The following is an 18,682-nucleotide window of genomic DNA, read 5'->3' as shown; positions in this document are numbered from 1 at the left end:
TATATATATATATATATATATGTGTGTGTGTGTGTGTGTGTGTGTGTGTGTGTGTGTATCCTAAAAGTGATTAAATTAGCACTTGGGGATTAGGAAACCTTTTTTAAATTGTCGTTTATGAATCAGTACCTCGCTTATTACGGAGCTCAAATTTAACATCTACTGCACATGGTTGTTCATGACCACTACACGGTAGCAAGTGGGGCATGCAGCAAAACACCTCCACCCAGTTATCCAACCCACTTCATAAATAAATGCCCCTAAAAGTAAAATGGAGTGACAGAACTACAATAAAACTGAGCAATCTAACATGATTAATCGAAAACTCCATTCATTTGTTTCTATCGTTACTGTTTCACTCAGAGTAGGTCATGGATTAGGAAAAAAAAAGGCTCTCCAGTAGCCTAATAATTACTTTTTGTCATGAAAAATCTTTCCAAGACACCAATATGGCACTGGGCGCTTTCATAATCTGACTCAGAATACATCAGTTGCCTGCAATCTTTAAAAATACAAAGATATTTTTCAAGTTGCATCTCGAAGGTTTCCAGTATGTATGCATGTCAATCTCAACCTTTTACATGGACAGAGCTTCTAAACCTCCGCCAAGCTTCAATTCCATATCAAAGGTAAAATTCTTACATTTGACTTCATTAAACCCACAAGTGGGAGAACCAGATATCATTATTCAAATGAGTTTGAGTGGTTGACTTTTTTGGGAGGAGCTACAGTATTATACAATCATCAAGACCAGTGACAAGCAGAGATCAAGCGAGTGCTTCAATAAGTTAATGTGCAAATATACTCTTTGCTTTGATAATTATTGTATCAAAGTGTTGGCTAATGGTAGGGGTCTTTGGGGTGCTAGGAAATTGAACCATTTTCAGGGCAGGCCTTGGCTTCAGTAGTCGTGGTTGGTTTTGGGGGCCAGTCGGGATCGACGCTGAGCTCCTGGGCCAGATGCATGTAACGAGCCTTGTGAGTCATCTTGCTCGGGCAGCACAGACACTTGTGTGCCGACAGCTCAATGCCTTTCTGAAATGTCAACAATCCAACACATAAATAAAATACTCATTTCAGAAAATGCAATAATATGGGGGAGATTTCATTCACCAATGTCACACATTGTGGAGTTTTTCTAAAATATTTCTACTCACGGGAGATAGAGGCATACTCATTTGCATGCAACATGAAACTTTTATAGGAATGCATGATTCTTTTTAAAAAATATTGCCCAAAACGATCAAATTGTACCTCTTAATATCCTGGTGCATGTCAAAAAGAATCAAACTGGAAGTTAATTTATTTCAATTTAAAATGTGAAACTCTTCATGGAGTAACTACAAAGAAAAATAGTCTGTTTTTATAATTCCGATGAGAACATCTTAAACAACACCCAAATTCACTATTTCAAGATGTTACAATATTAATGTTAATCTAAAAATAGTTAGGAATTGACCTGAAAAGTAAACAATCTGTACTGAAATGAACCTTTCCAGAATATCTTAATTGAGATGCACCAGTATACTTTACAACTAGTGTGCAATGCATTGTGGGCTGATGACGTTTGCGGGTCACTCAGCTGTAGCTTGTTCACGACACACACTATAAAATGCAAGGAGAGTTAAGTAGTCAAACAAGTGGAAGTGGACAAAGAGAGCTCCTTGCTTTTGAAAACTCCCCTACCCAAATGCATTTGTCTGCAGAAAAAAAAGCCCAAACAAGTGTCACACAGAGCCAGCACTATTGTTTAACTAAAAAAACAAACGCCAAGTCCTAATTTATTGGAAGTTGCCCGTGGAGTGATAAGGCACCTCAAAAAGTCACGTCAACCCGTTAAGTAGGATAGTATCTCAAATGTTTACAACTTTATGTGATTGCAAGAAACAGTCACTCGTAAAGTTAATTCTTCCTGTTTTCTTGAATTGTTTGAAGGCCTTCAAAAGTCATCAATCTGAAATGCATTGTACATCAGTAAGACAGTCTTGATTTCTGTAAATTGTACCTATAGTAGATAATGAAAGCAATATTTTGGCCGATTGCATATTGTTTTCCTTTTGGACCATCTCATAAATACATTTTGTAACGCTTTAGGCAATATGCGCCAGACTATTTCACTACAATAGATTTGCATGCACTTAATAACAAAATTGACAATTTACTGTGAGATTTTTTTTGTCTAACACAACCTGTAAAACTCCCCAAAAAAAAGCATGTGGAGTAACAGATAAAACTAAAGATTTTCACAGCAGACCACACATTAAGCAAATGAGTCAAATATGAACATATTGGTGAAGACATTGATGATTAGCCTTCTTCAAACACACATTTCACTCAGGTGGCAAGACGGGTAACTGACTGTTGAGAGAATTCGGTAAGCACCCGATATAAGGAGTGAAGAGGCAAATGCAGCAAGTAAAGCTTTGAGGCTAGCAAGTTGCAACGAGAGGGGCAGCAGACTGAGGGAGCAGGAGGGGTAGGCAATTATAAACTCAATGGGGGAAAAGGCCTTGGTAAGATGACCACCGGAATGTTATTACTGTTGATCACGATGTGCCAAAAAGAAAACAGGGAGAGGGAACACCACACACAAGAAAAATTAAAGGGCTACAATAGTAGATGTCAGTATTTCCCAACCTGTGGTGGTGGGGCAGCAGAAGCGATGCTCTGCTTGTCTCTGCTGAACACAAACTTCCATAAGACGGTGTCAATGATGAAGGTCTGTGGCGCAGTGGGCAGGGGACAGAATTACAGAGAGGCTAATTTGATTTGCATGTAGTTTTCATTTTTTTTTTCTCCCGGGTCTCATTATGTGTTTTTTTTTCGTTTATTATTGCAATGAAGTCATAATTTTGGACAAAAACAACCAAGAGGAAAATATGCGGATGTATAAGCTCACAAACGAAGACAATTAGCACAATTGTTTGATCAAAAGTCAAATGATTTTGTTTTGATTTTCTTGTCAAAATCTGTTAGCAAAACAGTAGCATTGAGGTTGTATGCTAAGCACGGCGCGTATGTAAAGGCAGCCAAGAGTTAGGAAGCTCAGTTATAACTGCTGCACTGAGTGAAGGAAGAATGCACAGACTGTCCATTGTCATGCACTTTCAATAGTCATTGTTTCGACTGAAACACAATGTCTCTGATAAACATTGAGTAGTAGTCTAAAAAAGAACAACATATTTAAGCCATCCTGCTGTCAAGGGAATGAGACAAAGATGAGGACACTGCATGAGAAATAAACAAAAAAAAAGAAGTCTTCATGAGAAAACAATCATCTGTTACAATATCGATTCATGAATCTTACCTCAACCACAACAGACACGGCAGCATTGACGGCGATAATAAGCAGAAGTTTTAGTCTCCAATCAAGAGGAACGCAAACAATCTATGAAGAGCAAAACAAAAATGCTTAAACAAACAACTCCTTCCTTCTGTGCAATCTGATATTCTTCACGCTTTTACCTGGAGAACTTCATCAATGGCTTCAGCAGGGTAGAACATGTTGGTGAGGAGGAAAATATACAAAATCAAAGCAGTCAAGACAAACGGCCCTAATGGAGCATATAAAAAAAAAATACTGTTACGTAAATGTCCAATTTTTTACAATTTGTTCGTGTATAGAACCGACAAATCATACAATTCTTGTAGCTCGGCTGCCTAAAAGGTTTGCCCTTTGAGAAGACAATGGCAACCAGAAGGTACTGGAAGCAGGAAACATAGAAAAGGCTGGTGTTTTCATAATTTTGAATGTTGTGGTCATCAACTTCAGTTTCGGTGAGGTTGGACACATTTGTGTGTGACGATACGTTGCAGGCACTGCAATAACAAGGAAATAGCCACTGAGCCTTAAAAGGTGAAAATTCTAACCACAGTTATATCATTGTTTTATACGTTCAACATTCTAAACAATAAAAGACTGACAATCATTTTCCAATTCAAGTGGACACATTTTGCACTCTTTCAAAACAACATTTTAACGTTTTTCCAGCACTTTAAAGCTGTGGTAAATTTCATATTGTGTCAAGAACACCCTGATCATGAGTGATGTCATGTTCTCACTCTGAAAGCGGTGTCCAGATGGTGTACCAGGGCTGGAGTTGGACCCAAAAAAATGCAAACAGCTGGAAGCCAAAGCAGATGAGGATCTGGCTCAGCACAGACAAAAGCAGAGGCCCTGAGATCAGGCCTGATGGAGGAGGATGTGCAACTAGTTCTTTCCATGCCGGGTTTAGACTCACTGAAAAGGGAGAAATCAGCCAGCAATAAATGCTAGTGTTCATTTTCTTACATCCAATTTCTCCAAAACTTACTGGTGAAAACAACGACAAGGATGATGGCTATATCGATGAAAAGGAATTGGAAATCTCCCAGGTTACTGAGAATCTAAGGGGGGAAAAAACATTGTATGAAGCAATTCACCGCTTTTCCCATGAATCTTACAGGCAGGGGTACCATAAGAGCAAGAAAATATGATTCAAGGGGCTCATGGTAAACAGGGGCCCTCATACAGTATTTTCAATTTGCACCATTGAAGTGATGGGACCACAGTGTTTTTCATCACAGGGTCCCTGGCGGCACCCCTGCCTTTAGGCAGCTGATAGTGAGCAGAACAATATAACGTACAGAGTATAGGAGCGTGACACTAATGTACTGGATGATGCTGTAAAGGGCCATGAACTTGAACACGCAAAAGGAGGTGATTAGAGCAGCGCGGCCTTCCCTGTAAAAAGTCAGAGAGCACTTGTTAGTTCGCTATCACAGGCATGAAAACCCCCCAAAACTATTTAAATTAAGTAGATAACATTTTCAATTAGAAACCTACCTGATGAGGCTTGGGACACAAGAGATATTTGGTGTTCTGGAGGTGAATGGAGAAGCTACGGATGCCTCAAGCTCTGACAAAGAGATACCACTATGAGCCCTCTTTAAAGCCTGAGGGAAAAAAGCAGAATGGCAAAAATGTAGGTTGAATAAAATGTATGTTTACCATTGTCACTCTTTAGTTGACCAATTTAAAAGGCCTGTGACATACCCCGCAGTCGTTCGCTCCATCCCCGCACATCCCAACAAAGTAGCTGTCAGAAAATGACATTTCAAGAATGACTCTGTTTCAAAATTTACTTTACACTATCATCACAGATATTATAAATGTTATTTTCTCACTCCACATCCTGTAGTGCTTCAATGAGTTGGGTTTTCTGATCCGGAGACATTCTGGCAAACACTGTTCCATGGAGCACCAACTTTATGATGAAAATGAAAAAAATTATTAGAAATCAATCGTCTTCAAATATACAATAGTGACTTCTAATAAGGAAACACACCTTTGGAAGCATGTCTGGGAAATGCTCCGAGATGACCGCAAATGACTTTCCGCTCATAGCAAAATGGTACCGCTCTTGCTGTTTGGGCTCATCTATAGGACATACATCCTCTAGGCTGATATTCACTTCCTAAAAACAGTATAAAATGTTTTAATACATTTCACAGCTTTATTGGATTATATTAACATACAACTATAATTTGCATTTTTTTTACTGTCCTTAAGCAATGACATTTGGGCAGAAGCTACAATTTTGACAGAGAAATCATTGTCTGACGAAGCAAGACATTTGTGTGTTTTTGCAGTTGTCTAACCTCCAGATGTGCTGCCATACTCGGTTTGTCAGCACACCTCCAGGTGATTCTGGCAGTCTGTCCATCATGTGGGGCGATGGCATCTGAAATGATGACCGTGTCCTGTGGCAGGATCATTCCACAATCCCGAGCCACAGAGATGGCAGTCAGCATGTTATCTCCTAATAATGCATAGAATAAACATTCCAAGATTAATGTAGTGGTAGTAGAGGCATCCGGTTTTCATGTCATCTTTTTAATTTTTTTACATAAATTACTTAAAAAGAAAAGTGAAAACAGAATGCTGCTTGTTTTTTTTTTTTTTTGCTCTGGTGCTCTGTATAGTTGCCCAGCAGTTCATTCTTACCCGTAACCATGACAGTACGGATGTTGGCTCTGTGAAGATCCTGCAGTACGACCGGCGTTTCTGTTTTCAACTTATTCTGCATGATTATTAAACCCAGGAACTCCATGTTTGTCTCGATGTGATCTCTAGTTTATGAAAAGATATACATATACATGTTTCCACTCAGTCCAAAAAACGTTTTCCTTTAAATGAAATATAGTACAGAGCAGGGGCCACCAACCTTTTTTGCCCCACGGACCGGTTCATGTCAGACAATATTTTCAGGGACCGGCATTTAAGGTGTGGTGGAAATAATACAACAAAATAATATGGTATGAGCTTGATTTTCTGCAACCAGATGGTCCCATCTCGGGGTAACAGGAGACAATGACACCTCAAGTGTGTGGTTTATGTCCAGTCTACTTCGTAATTTTGTTTCCGTCGCCGTTGCTGCAGAAACCCCCCGCCTCACACAGGTAGGATGTCGGAAATAGCAACAGTGCTATTGTGGCGCTCTCAGAGTATTCAGCCATAACTTTAATCCAGTTGTCTCGAACGTACTTTTAAGGCCGCCGTCATTTGCGATCTCCAGCAGTTTTTTTTACTCATTTTGCGAGCTCCTGTGTTTTGTTTTGAAGTAATCGGTCACGTGACGGAGAAGCGTGGCTTGATGTGTGTCAAGTGTGACACAGACGGATGTAACGCAGAATCCGGTAGTTTTTCAAAATAAAACATCTTTCGTATTCCGAAATAAATAAAACGGAATTAAGGCAAGTTCTTTCTGTGCGGCCCGGTACCAAATGCCCGGTGGACCGGTACCGGTCCGCGGACCGGCGGTTGGGGACCCCTGGTATAGAGTATTACATGCTATGTTTCGAAGTACGGTTGTCATAGATGTTTGATTACTTAATTTTCAACAGTACAATAAAAATCAGGCTAAATTACAACTACCAATCCACAGTTTGTATTTTCCATATGGTAAAATTAAAAAAGGCACTATACCTGTTTATATTCTGGACCTTGTGCCACGTGAGTTTAGATTCAAGACGACGGTGAGCCAAAGCTATTACTCGGAAGCCTTGCTTGGTGTAGCCCTCCAAGACCTCAGCAAAATTATCTGGCACTACAAAACACAGTGAGATAAAGATGAGCATTGCAGTTTCAATTTAGGCAAGCAAGAAAAAAAAACCTAACAAAAAAATAAAAATTAAAAAAAGGCGGGGGTCGGGGGGGGTAGTACAGTAAAGGCTAGTGGAGATCATAGCCTGTGTCAATGTGTGTGTCATTATTACAATTGCCACAGCAACACTTTTTACAACACATTTTACTACAATCTCATCGTACTTCAAAGACGAAATGTTCACTGACATGGTAGGGAAAGTCTTGAGGGCTCACCTGTCTCTGTTTTGCAATGGCGTGCCACCACTTCTGGTGCCCCTTTCATGTAGGCATCCATACGTTTCTCCCCTAACAGACGAGCAACCACACTCATCCTTTGCAGTGCAGAGGAAAATGGAAACTGCCGCACGATACCTATCTCATACTGAGACTACACAAGGAAGGAACAAAGATTCAGATGTTTGTCAATTCCTTATGGCATGTCAGAAATGCAGAGTCAAGAGTCCTTTCATAGACCACAAATTACATATCCTGAGGTGCTAAACATCAAAAATTCTATCCAATTTGTCATGCAGAAATCCCTCAAATGTCAAAAGGCAGAAAGTTAAAATAAATCTCACTTCCATTGTTTTATAAAATTAGACTCCTGTCATAAGACATTTTATATGTTAATACTTCCTGGAGAAACTAGGAACAAGATAGCAAGAAGGAATTGAATAGATATTAAAAAATACACTACTTACCGACAGGTCATAAAGTTCCTAGAATGTGAAAAGGACAGACAAGACATCATTAAAAAGAATAATAACTTTTCTGCAAATGATTAAAGTTCCACTGGAAAATCGGACTGAATTCATCATTCTTAAATGTCATTACAATAGAGTACTGTTATATCTCCTAATCTTTGGGGGCTCCTTGGGATCTCTCATCACAATCATCACTCAAAGCAGCATGACTTACCATGTCATGCTCTGTTGATGAGGGCTGTGAGGGCAACAACTGTTTTGTGGGTCTAACCACAGTTGGCATGATACGATTGTGGAGCGCTGTTTCCTCCTCAGTGGCTTCCTCCAGAACCTGGGGAGAGGAAGTGGAATTTATTATTTAGATTTTAAAGTCTCTCTCTCATAATTGCATAATTATCCACTTCAGGCCAGGACTACAGCAATCTTGTCTTAACTGTCACAAAAGACAATAATCAGAGGGTCATTGAGGTGTTTGCGGTGGCATAATTACTTCTGTATACTGAACAATTAAAAGATACATATAAATAAAAGAATAATCATAAATACACTATCACTTTTGGAGCATTACAACGGTTGAGGGGACAATGTGCTAGGCTAGCCCCGTGTAAAAGTGGCTCATGCCCGCTGCACACACAGCAATGCGACTGAATGTGTCTGAGGAGAAACATACCAAAAACATAGTTGGCGACTCAACCTCGCACACCAAGCGATTGAGCACTGCAAATCTCCCGACAGTGCAAAATAACGACGACGACCCTGTATCGGGTATTGTTTCATCAAGATGGTCACAAAGAGAGGAAACAGTCGATAATGAAGAGAATGCGGGTATTTTGAGAGGCTGGTTGCAAAGATGGATCAACCCACTCACACTTTCAAGAACCAGAATAAAAACAAATGCTGTCCATGAGTGAACGGTGACAGCTACCTGCAGAAGAACGCTGCATCAGCGACTTGTTGTTAACATACATTGGAATTATCTTCAAAGTATTTTGCTTGTTTTCAACCTGTTTGTGCAATGTAACATCCAGCGAATATCCATAATGTTCAATATTATAAATGTTACGAGGGAACATTCGGTGATATTTATAACAAAATACAGACTGTCACAGCTGGCAGCTTTGCTTACGCACAGAACCCAGAAACACTTATTTGTCCCAGACACTTAATCAGCTGTTAGTGTCTGTGACGCGGAGACGGTTCTCAACGGGCAATTCAAATTTTGAATTGCATCAAAACCAGTGGCTGGCAGTCAGCCACTCATGAAACCATGCCCAACTCTGGTTTCAAACACATCACTCCGAATGACTTATGGACAACTGGAATATGGTCCCCATGGATTATTTCTAGTGAGAAAATGTATTGAACTGCATTCTGGGGCGTCCACACTTTTTCAGCACGGGAGCTACTTATAAAATGACCAAGTCCAATTGATCTACCCACCTTATTTATGTAAAAATATAATTTTTTTAGATACACAATAAATATATGTATGTATCTTGCATAACTGCACAAACTCATATACACAGTAAACGCGGTGAGGCATGCGACATGTGCAACCATATACCTGGCCCCAACATGCCTGGCTGCCCTGTATGTCAATCACGTGACAAATTTTACAACCAATGATAGACAAGAGTCAACTTTTTTTTTTTTTTAACTCATTCACTTCCATTTATAGACAGCTATATCAATACCATAAAACTGTGAGGGCTGGCACATTGAGTGAATACCATGAGAGTTACAGACACTCGCTTCTGAAGCTGCAGGCAGCACAGGATCCATTAAATGGGGACCTCTATTTTAGACCAATATGTAGGTACAGAACTTACCCAACCAGTAGCCTCAAACATTTTGAGGTCCAGTGGGTCTCCAGACAACCGGCCCTCTATTTTGGTGAGAGAATGGCACGAAGCCATGCAAGCAACAAACTGGGACTTCACTAGATTTTCTTTGGAGGCTTTTTCATCTGATTGCTGGAAACTGAAAAGGTCAATAACAAGGAGGATCAGATTAATGTTGGCAAAAACACATTTAGAATTTAGATTGAATCTGAAGAGAATAAATACTACCTCTGAAAAAAATAAACACATACACACACACGCGCACACACACGCACACAGGTCATGCCACGGCACCTCAATCAGGTCAAGACTTTGCATATAAACTTGTATAAAGCTGGAAAAGTTTACATCAGTATCTTTAAAAGTCTTGATATACCTCAGTCCGCAGTTGGACAACGTGTCGATAAATTTTCCATGGAACTTTCCAAGGAGTTGGCATCCTGTAAAGATGACTCCAAGAGCACGCCACAGAATGTTCAATGAGGTAACCCCCCCCCCCAAAAAAACTAATAATTTTTTAAAAAAGCGAGAACCTACAGAAATCTACAGCGTTTCTTGAAACATCCACCATACATAAAACAAACAAGAATGGGGCTGATGGGAGAACACCAAGGGAGATGCTGTTGCTATCTACATTGGACGTCCCACAGCAATACCGGAAAACTATTTTGTGAAAGATGATGTCAAAGTTGAATTGGGAGAACACAATGCCATGTCTGAACCTTATCCCAACAGTAAAGAACGGTAGAGGGAGAATCGTGACATTGGCGTGCTTTGCTTACACAGGGCCTGGGAGAGCTTGCTGTCATCAATGGAAAAATGAATTTACAAGTTTATCAAGATATTTTGCTGAAGAACTTAGGCCATTTGTGCAAAAGCTGAAGCTCAAAAGAGGATGGGTGTTGCAAACAGGCCAATGATCCAAAACACAGAAGCTAATCAACAATAGAATAGCTTCATAAAAAGAAAATATATGTTCTGGAGTGGGCTGAGTCTAAGTCCTGACCTCAACGCGTTCAAAATGCTGTAACATGACCTCATGAGAGACACACTTTATACAGCAGGCACACCAAGCATCTTGATAACGTTTCAACAGTTTCGTAAAGAGGAATGGTCCAAAGTTTAACCTGCAAATACACGGTTTGGTTAATGTTATTGTTGCTCAAGGAGGGCCAACCTGTTTATTTATCTGTCATTAATCCAAGGGTTCACTTAATTTTTCCTCCCCGTCCTGTGAATATTTACATGTTATTCACTATACAAATGTGAAAACATAACTGTTTGTGTGGTGTTAGTTTAAGCAGATTCTGTTAAGTTTATTCTTTGCAACTTAGGTAGCCTTCAGATAACATTTCCGAAGCAATTTATGTCAAAACATAAAATATTCTCAAGAGTTCCCCTCATTTTTCATCCCACTGTAACAATTACTCATCGCTAATGTTAAAGTAAAATGTATTGTTGGTAACCAGAATGGGTGCATGTTTAAATAGGTTTGCGCAGAATAATGTAACCTTACCTCCCATTCTCTACTCTTTGGACTCCCCATAGATCTAAACCATCTTCAGTCAGAGTTCCTGTCTGGCACAAGAGTGAGGTACATATAATCCACCTTTAATATTTTTACAACATAAACGATAAGTAAATGTAATAAAATAATTATTCAGAAAAGAGTTGCTGCCTGGCAGACTACGTTTAGGTTTTTAATAACTCACAGCCAGAGATAAAAAGACATGATGAAATGACAGAAACAAATACAATTAGGCTGACTATTTTGCTTGTCGACTAATCATGAACAGTTGTCACGATTCGTCGATTAATCGGCTCTTATTTAAATTCCTTGATATCACACCAGCAAGCAGTTGCTGTTATTTAACCATTGTTATCTCACAGCTTGCATTATTTAAGGTATGTACAAATTAACAGTAAAGACAAATAAAATAATTGTACTTTAAACTTTTACTCAACTTTGCAGCTTGCACCAGCATTCCTAACGAGTATATGAATGATGGGGCAACTTAAATTGGAGGAGAGACTGTCATGTGGCCTTAAATTTTTAGCTGTAAATGTTAAGTGCATTTTTAAAATGGAACCAAAAACTACACACTGTGCTGAGTTACACTAATACTATGAAACTATAAGAACAACAAGAAATATTTGGATACCAAGATTTTTTTTTTATGGAGAAGGAAATGACATCAGATGGATAAAATTGGGAAAATGCACTGTGCTAAAGAAAACTAAAACACCTGTATTAGTTTTAAAAGGGGAAGTCAACCTAAAAATGTCCTTTACAATAACATGTTATATGCACCTCCACTAGTCTAAAAACGGGTATCTGATTGATAATGCTTTTGTGGAATATGAGTTAAACAGTAAAATCCACCCGTTTTTGTCCATCCAAGGGGCGGCCATTTTGCCACTTGAAGTCGACTGTATACGACATCACAGTTGCATGGAGCTCAGGTAACCAATCAATCATGGCTCAGCTTCAGAAAACAGGTTAGCTGTGATTGGTTGGACATTACATTGCATCAAAAACACAGTAGCCTGCGTGTGGTAATGCTAACTTCAAGAGACAACTGTCCTTATGTGTGTAAGAAAATGATACCACACATCAGCCACAACATGCTTCGTTCTTATTTATTTTATTTTATATATATATATATATAAATAAATTTTATATATTTAGTTTTGCACGATAGTAAGAATTTTTGATGAAATGTGCCATAACGTTCGAACTCTGTTGCCAACACGGATTAGACATGACACTAATGCCATGTGTGTCATAGACATGGCATACAGCAAATGAGAGGAGAAGGAAACAAGGCAGCTTCAAGAGACAAACACAGGGCCAAAGAAATAAATGCATAAAATACTGACTACTAATTGACAAATTTGATCAGCAACGTCATCATGACTAGTCGACTAATCTTGGCACCCATAAACACACACAAAAAAAAAAAGTTTCACTTTACAAAGCATTTATCACTTAGCTTGGTGCTCACCTTATCAAAGCAGACCAGATTGATCTGCCCACAAATATTAATCCTTTGTGGGCTGATGCAAAAAATGCCAATATTTTTAAGGCGTCGTTGGGCATACACAATACCAGCCGTCATGGCTGCGGGCAGCGCTGGGGGAACTGTGATGGTAATGATGTCTAGGGATTCAATGATGATGGTCTGGGCTGACACCTGGGAAGCCAGAAAAGATTCATTTAACAACTACTGCTTGGTACAAAACACATTATCTTGCAACTATTGAGAGGGCCATTGAAGTGAAAGCATTAAGTAATCCAAAATAGTCTAGTAATTAAACAGTTTTGTTTAAAAAAAATTAAATATTATTTGTAGATGCTTTTCTTTCTCTTAATTTCAAGGAGACATCCCATTAAGATTTCGTCACGTCGGGTGGACTAAATGAACTGTCTGTATGGTTGAATTATATTTATTATCATCCTGTATGCAGTATGTTAAAAGTGGCCAGTTTCCACTTTATATCTGTTCCTTGTTCTACCTCAAACCCAGAGTGTTTGGTGACATGTTTTTCACTTGAAAAGTAATGACAATGCAATCTATTATTATTATTAAATAAATCTGCCCAGGAGTGACAAACAGAATATGGATGTTGCTTATTTTGTAACCACAGTGTTCCAGTGTTTTGGTTTTGCAGATCATTTCCTAAAATATTTCTTACTTCAATAGTACATTAGTTTGCTTTATAACTGGCCGTTTTAGGTTGTTTTTAATGCCCGCTGGAAAGCAACTCTCAAACCGCGGAATGAAGATTTGCTCTTCAAAGATTCAGGATTCCCGAGGGAATTACAGTATTTAGCAACTGCAGCATTTAATTTTTTTTTTCCATCTAAATTTTTTTGTTTGATCGAAGTTGCTTTAGAGTTCGCCACCTTTGCCATGTTTACAAAGATTACCTTGTTCATGATGCTAAGGGCGATGGAGTAGAAAAAGCCAATCCCAGCCACACCCACCAGACACAACAGAAAAAGGTAGGCATCACGGTACAACTTGAAGTCTGTGGGTTTGGGATATAGAATGGAGCGTACCAACTGGCCTTTGGCTGTGCTGAAGCCTAGGTGAGATAAGTTTATGGTTTTGAAAAAGTCAATTGACACTTAAAGTGTTATCAGCATAGGATGAATCACACGTTCAAAATACAAAAACTATGTCAAAGGCATTATGGATTCATCAGTGGTTAGTTTAAAGACGTGTGAGACAACAGTTTTTTAAAAAGCATGTTTTTTTTGGGTGGAAACAAAAAGTAGGAATACACTTGAGAGACACGTCTACCTGTGCGGACAACTACAGCTTTGACCAGTTCACCAGTGTAAAAACGTGTCTGGATGACGTTAGTGCCACAGAAGAGTGTGTGTCTCTTATGCTCCTCAATGCTATAGGCACTCAAAGACTCATCGCCACTTTCCCCTGGCAACTGGTTTGGAAGGTTGGTCTTTGTCACTGGAACACTTTCACCTGTTGAAAGGTAGCCCGATATTAGCGCATGGAATTTTGCAAGCCACTTTTAAAATATCAGATAGCTTTTCTGACCTGTCAGCATGCTTTCATTGACAATGCAGGTGCCGCTGACCAGCACGGCATCGCAGGGCATAATGGTCCCATTGCTGGGGATGACTATCACATCCCCAGGCACCAAATCAGTAGACATAACCTCTTCAATATCTGCCACAAAAGAAAATGCATGTGAGACCCAAATAAGGGAAACTTGAGGAAGATCATGTATGTCCTATGATCAGTGTGAAGCAAAGTGCTTTCCAATGAACTGCACAAGCGAAGTTATTAAACAGTAATACAAAGAATGAAGATCATAATTATATTAAAACCAAAGATTATCCGCTGATATAGGGAAAATTGAAAAAAAAAATTGACAAACCATTCTCGGCTCGGCATACAGATACACGTACAATACTGTGAGCTGCCACCATATCGTGAAGCATGACATATTGCTAGAGAACGGAGAGAAGAAAATACCTTGATAAAAAAAACAAAACACAATGCACAACCATAAAAGCACAATACCTTTAAGTAATGAGGGTAAAGGTGAATGTATGAAATAATAATAATACTAATAATAATAATAATGAAAAAAAATGTGACATTTGTCGCTCAAAATTATTACCAAAAAAAAAAAAAGTCAAAGGCTTGGACAAAAATAATGGTACTTGTTAGTTTTTGAGACATGGTTTGTACCACACTAGCTGTTTTTAATGGCTAAATTTAGGTGTTGTGGCTTTTAATCGGATGTATTTTTTTTTGTCCGGAAATTCTGGTAATTTTTTTCCCAATTTGATAAGCTCGTTGACATAGTCCAAAGTTTCATAACCTGTATTAGGCACACTTGCTGTACTTGGATTGAGTTTGGCACAATGGTTATGTGCTATAGTATCTCAACATGCTTACCTTTTTGATGGTATAGAGAGAGGTAGCTATGGATATAACTGACATGATAACAATGGCAATGGCGTAATAGTAATATTCATCGGCACTCCACAGTATCACACTGAAGAGTTGGAAGATATAGAAAGGATTTAGGACCTATAAAAGAAGAAAGTGATAGAGGTCAGATGGACTAATGCTGGAATGAGAAAACAATTGAAATTTTGAATCTGGACATTTTATAAAAATGGTTTATAACATGTTTTTTAAACATCCTCATGAGTCCTACCTCTTTGATAAGCAGCTTGAAAACAGAAGGCACTTTCACTTCAATTTCATTCAATCCAAAAAACAGTCTCCTAAAAAATAAAAATGAATGAAGAAACAAATTTAAGTGAAACCATTCTAATGCCCATATTGTCATCAATCAGAATGATGATTATGATATACTGGCAAATAAAGTAAGGCCAAACTCTCTATCTGTATTTATATTTACTGACCCATGATGTTTTTGGTCAGCTAAAAGTGTGACTAGCTGATGTAAAATGCCTAAAATCTCACGTTGCCATTGTTGCTAACAACTTCTTTGGTTTTCGTTGAAAACACTTATCAGTCCATGTTTTACACCAGGATCCCTGTATGGAGTATTGAGAGCTTCTCAAAGAATGAACTCCACAGTCTGCATCGACAATATCAGCAAATACTCCACCACTTGAACCATGACTTACATAGGTTAGGTTAGGTTTCCTGTCACACCAATGGAGTAAGACTGTGTGTGTGTGTGTGTGTGTGGGGGGGGGGGGTACTGTAACATGCAGATGACCTAGCTGTGATGTCACCTTATAGTGCTGGTCGACAGAGTAAGACTGTGTGTGTGTGTGTGTGTGTGGGGGGGGGGGGTACTGTAACATGCAGATGACCTAGCTGTGATGTCACCTTATAGTGCTGGTCGACAGCAACTGCTTCAAGTATGTGCCGAGTATGGAGCGCAATATGACATCCGATATAACCCTTAGAAGAGTGTGACAGTGATGGGCAAAAACTAAGGAGGATCAAATGTGAATGTTTGCTTCTTTCTATCTGTCCAAACAACATTGTAACCAAGGTTAAATACCTGGGCCATATTATCCGAGATGATGATGATCATGATGTGCAACACCAGTGTTGTCAGCTATATGCACAAGGAAATATGCTCCCTCACAAATTTAATAGGTGTTCGTTCTAATGCCGTCAAAATTGAACATTTTAGAGCTTATTGTACACCTTTGTATTCACCACATCTTCGGCACAACTATAGCAAAGGGAAAATGAATAAGATTAAAGTTGCATATAATGATGCTCTCTGAATCCTTTTAAAATATCCTTGATGGGAGGGGGCAAGAGTTTTTGTTTGTTACTTCGGATGTTCCCACTTTTCATGCACTGTTCAGAAATTTTAGTTACAAATTAATGTGGAGAAACAAACATGGAATTACGGTGTTACTGTCTCTGTTAAGATCCACAAATTACATCCTCCAGGATGACACAAGTAGCAAATCAACATGTATATTAAAATAAGTACACATTTTTGCAAAAAAAATCTCATTCCGACTGCTATCGTAGCTTGATACAGTAGATCTTTACATACGTCATATCAAATTTGGCTGACAACTTTCACGGAGAAACTGAATGAAATTGTTAGAAATGTTCACAAGGAACATCTATACTCATTCTGACAGAAAATTTCATGGCGCGCCGGATCTGGCCCTCAGGCCTTGAGTTTGACACCTTTGCCATCGTATAGTGTTGCGCAATGGTCTGCAGAAGATTTATGAAGCAATTTAAAAATGAAACAGGGCTGTTGCTCAGAAGCACCTTCAATCCATAATTGTTCTTTGAACAAAGTGCAGATTTACATTGTTTTTTGTAGAATGTCAACAAATTATTGTTAGAACTTTTTGAAAAAAATAAGATACAATACAGGCCACCCCAAGGTTAGATACATTAAATAGGCTTGTTTTGTTCAAATTGATTGAGCGTGTTAGTTAAAAATAGACTATCTTGACATGATACGTCCTTTAAGAAGCAAAATGCCATTTGATGAATGGTCAAGAGACAACCACCAAAAATGTAATTATGTCACCCAAATACTACCTGTAGTCTTGCTGGTTCCTGGTTAGGCCTTTGCTGTGCTCGGAGTGGAGAGTGGCAGCAGTAACATTGAGATCTTCCAGGCCACTGTTGGACAAAGTCACAGCAGTCTACAAAGTTGACTACATGGTATAGCTTCACAGGGAGGGCACTCAAAAAACTGTCATGTTAAAAATGTTATTTAACAAAGATGCAGATTACATTTTGTGGCATTGTGCACACTGTGGTGCAAAAAAATAAATCCAACCAATTTTGATGACTCCACAGATCGCAAACAAAGAAAACATATACTACTTACGTTAAAACTTCAAAGTTCTGCGCTCTGTCATTCCAGTAATATTTTGTGCTGTGGAGTGTAAAATAACGCATCTGAAAGACACAAAGGACAAAATTCTGTTTGAAGGACATGTAACGTCACTTAGTACATTTAAATGTCAACGATTTGGATGAGTGATTTTATATCCATGAGGTCTTCAGGTTTTAATCATGAGTGGAGTGCACAGAAAAGACAAGTGTTCTTCCTACCTTTGTGGGCTGGTATTCCACGTATCTTCTGATGAGCTCCCGAGCGGTGATCCCATCAGAAGATTGGCGTGTGTCTCCATTGGCCATACATGGGGAGGAAGAAGAGAAGGGACAGGAAGGGGAGGAGGGGGAAGAAGGGGAGGTGGTCTGGGTCTCCAGGTTGTAGAAGGGGTTGCTTCCTGGGGCTAGAATCACTCGAACTTTAGCCAGGAACCAGCGCCGGAATTCATCCTGGCCAAAAGTACAATTTCAATTGACAAAATGAGAGCATATCTAAGGCTAGATGTCATGAGTGCAATGCTGTACACATGAAAAATAAGTGAGTTTATGCAGGTTTGTCAAGTCTAAAATTCCTCAATCTTATGTCTGGATCTACACAAAATCATTGTTTATTTTCTCAGGAACTACCACTGTCTTCTCCAAAGTTTCCTGGAGGATGATTTTTTACAGAATACTAATCCCTGTTTTCTCAGATAAATTAATTTCCTTTTTAGTTCATTTTAATGTGACATGAACAAGACTCCTTTTTATGACTCCGCTAAGGCAACAAATGGCTTCTACTTCTGTAAATTACCTAATTATTGCTGTAATGTGTTAGTGTACAATGTTTAATGAAAATGAAATACAACACATGGCAGAAATTATGTAATCGCCATTTCTAGGCTATGATAATTTAAATGTTTAATTTGGGAGAAAAAAAAAGCAACTCATGGATGTTCCCCAGAAAAAAAAAATTACACACACACACACACACACACACACACACACACACACACACACACACACACACATACACACACACACACACGAAACATCCAAGCTCCGTGAATCCGTCAAGGAGAAGACTCCAACGGATGACGTACTCAGAGAATGCCTCAGACAATGGGGAACAGAGGATGAGGTGCTGGAAGAGGGACCATCATGGGAGGACAAGCCCCTACACGG

At 39.0% G+C, this 18,682-nt stretch overlaps 1 protein-coding gene across 4 annotated transcripts in view; it reads right to left on the bottom strand.

The window, feature by feature from the left end:
- Nucleotides 1-687: 687 nt before the first annotated feature.
- Nucleotides 688-18,682, bottom strand: part of atp13a3 (ATPase 13A3) — a 34,977-nt gene continuing 16,982 nt past the window's right edge. Inside the window, exons 5-34 of one of the 4 annotated variants that reach the window (XM_019880237.1) lie at nt 17,738-17,968; nt 17,511-17,581; nt 17,216-17,299; nt 15,372-15,441; nt 15,107-15,241; nt 14,580-14,652; nt 14,237-14,368; nt 13,979-14,161; nt 13,603-13,760; nt 12,677-12,865; nt 11,188-11,249; nt 9,660-9,810; nt 8,045-8,161; nt 7,828-7,845; nt 7,361-7,514; nt 6,968-7,088; nt 5,987-6,111; nt 5,641-5,801; nt 5,328-5,456; nt 5,167-5,246; nt 5,036-5,078; nt 4,826-4,935; nt 4,627-4,723; nt 4,314-4,386; nt 4,063-4,240; nt 3,641-3,819; nt 3,466-3,554; nt 3,308-3,388; nt 2,638-2,721; nt 688-1,035 (exon numbers count right to left, since the gene is read on the bottom strand). In XM_019880237.1, the coding sequence (XP_019735796.1) occupies nt 865-1,035; nt 2,638-2,721; nt 3,308-3,388; nt 3,466-3,554; nt 3,641-3,819; nt 4,063-4,240; nt 4,314-4,386; nt 4,627-4,723; nt 4,826-4,935; nt 5,036-5,078; nt 5,167-5,246; nt 5,328-5,456; nt 5,641-5,801; nt 5,987-6,111; nt 6,968-7,088; nt 7,361-7,514; nt 7,828-7,845; nt 8,045-8,161; nt 9,660-9,810; nt 11,188-11,249; nt 12,677-12,865; nt 13,603-13,760; nt 13,979-14,161; nt 14,237-14,368; nt 14,580-14,652; nt 15,107-15,241; nt 15,372-15,441; nt 17,216-17,299; nt 17,511-17,581; nt 17,738-17,968 (3,549 nt within the window). In that variant the 3' untranslated portion in view covers nt 688-864. Of the gene's footprint in view, nt 1,036-2,637; nt 2,722-2,812; nt 3,228-3,304; nt 3,389-3,465; nt 3,555-3,640; nt 3,820-4,062; nt 4,241-4,313; nt 4,387-4,626; nt 4,724-4,825; nt 4,936-5,035; nt 5,079-5,166; nt 5,247-5,327; nt 5,457-5,640; nt 5,802-5,986; nt 6,112-6,967; nt 7,089-7,360; nt 7,515-7,827; nt 7,846-8,044; nt 8,162-9,659; nt 9,811-11,187; nt 11,250-12,676; nt 12,866-13,602; nt 13,761-13,978; nt 14,162-14,236; nt 14,369-14,579; nt 14,653-15,106; nt 15,242-15,371; nt 15,442-17,215; nt 17,300-17,510; nt 17,582-17,737; nt 17,969-18,682 lie in introns of those variants that run through there. The other 3 variants (XM_019880238.1, XM_019880239.1, XM_019880240.1) reach the window with 3 other exon arrangements.

Source organism: Hippocampus comes, unplaced genomic scaffold (genome assembly GCF_001891065.2).
Source record: "Hippocampus comes isolate QL1 unplaced genomic scaffold, H_comes_QL1_v1.1 scaffold151, whole genome shotgun sequence".
Classification (NCBI taxonomy): domain Eukaryota; kingdom Metazoa; phylum Chordata; class Actinopteri; order Syngnathiformes; family Syngnathidae; genus Hippocampus; species Hippocampus comes.
The sequence above is the reverse complement of the archived record's forward strand: the minus strand, read 5'-3'. Positions and strand labels throughout refer to the sequence as shown.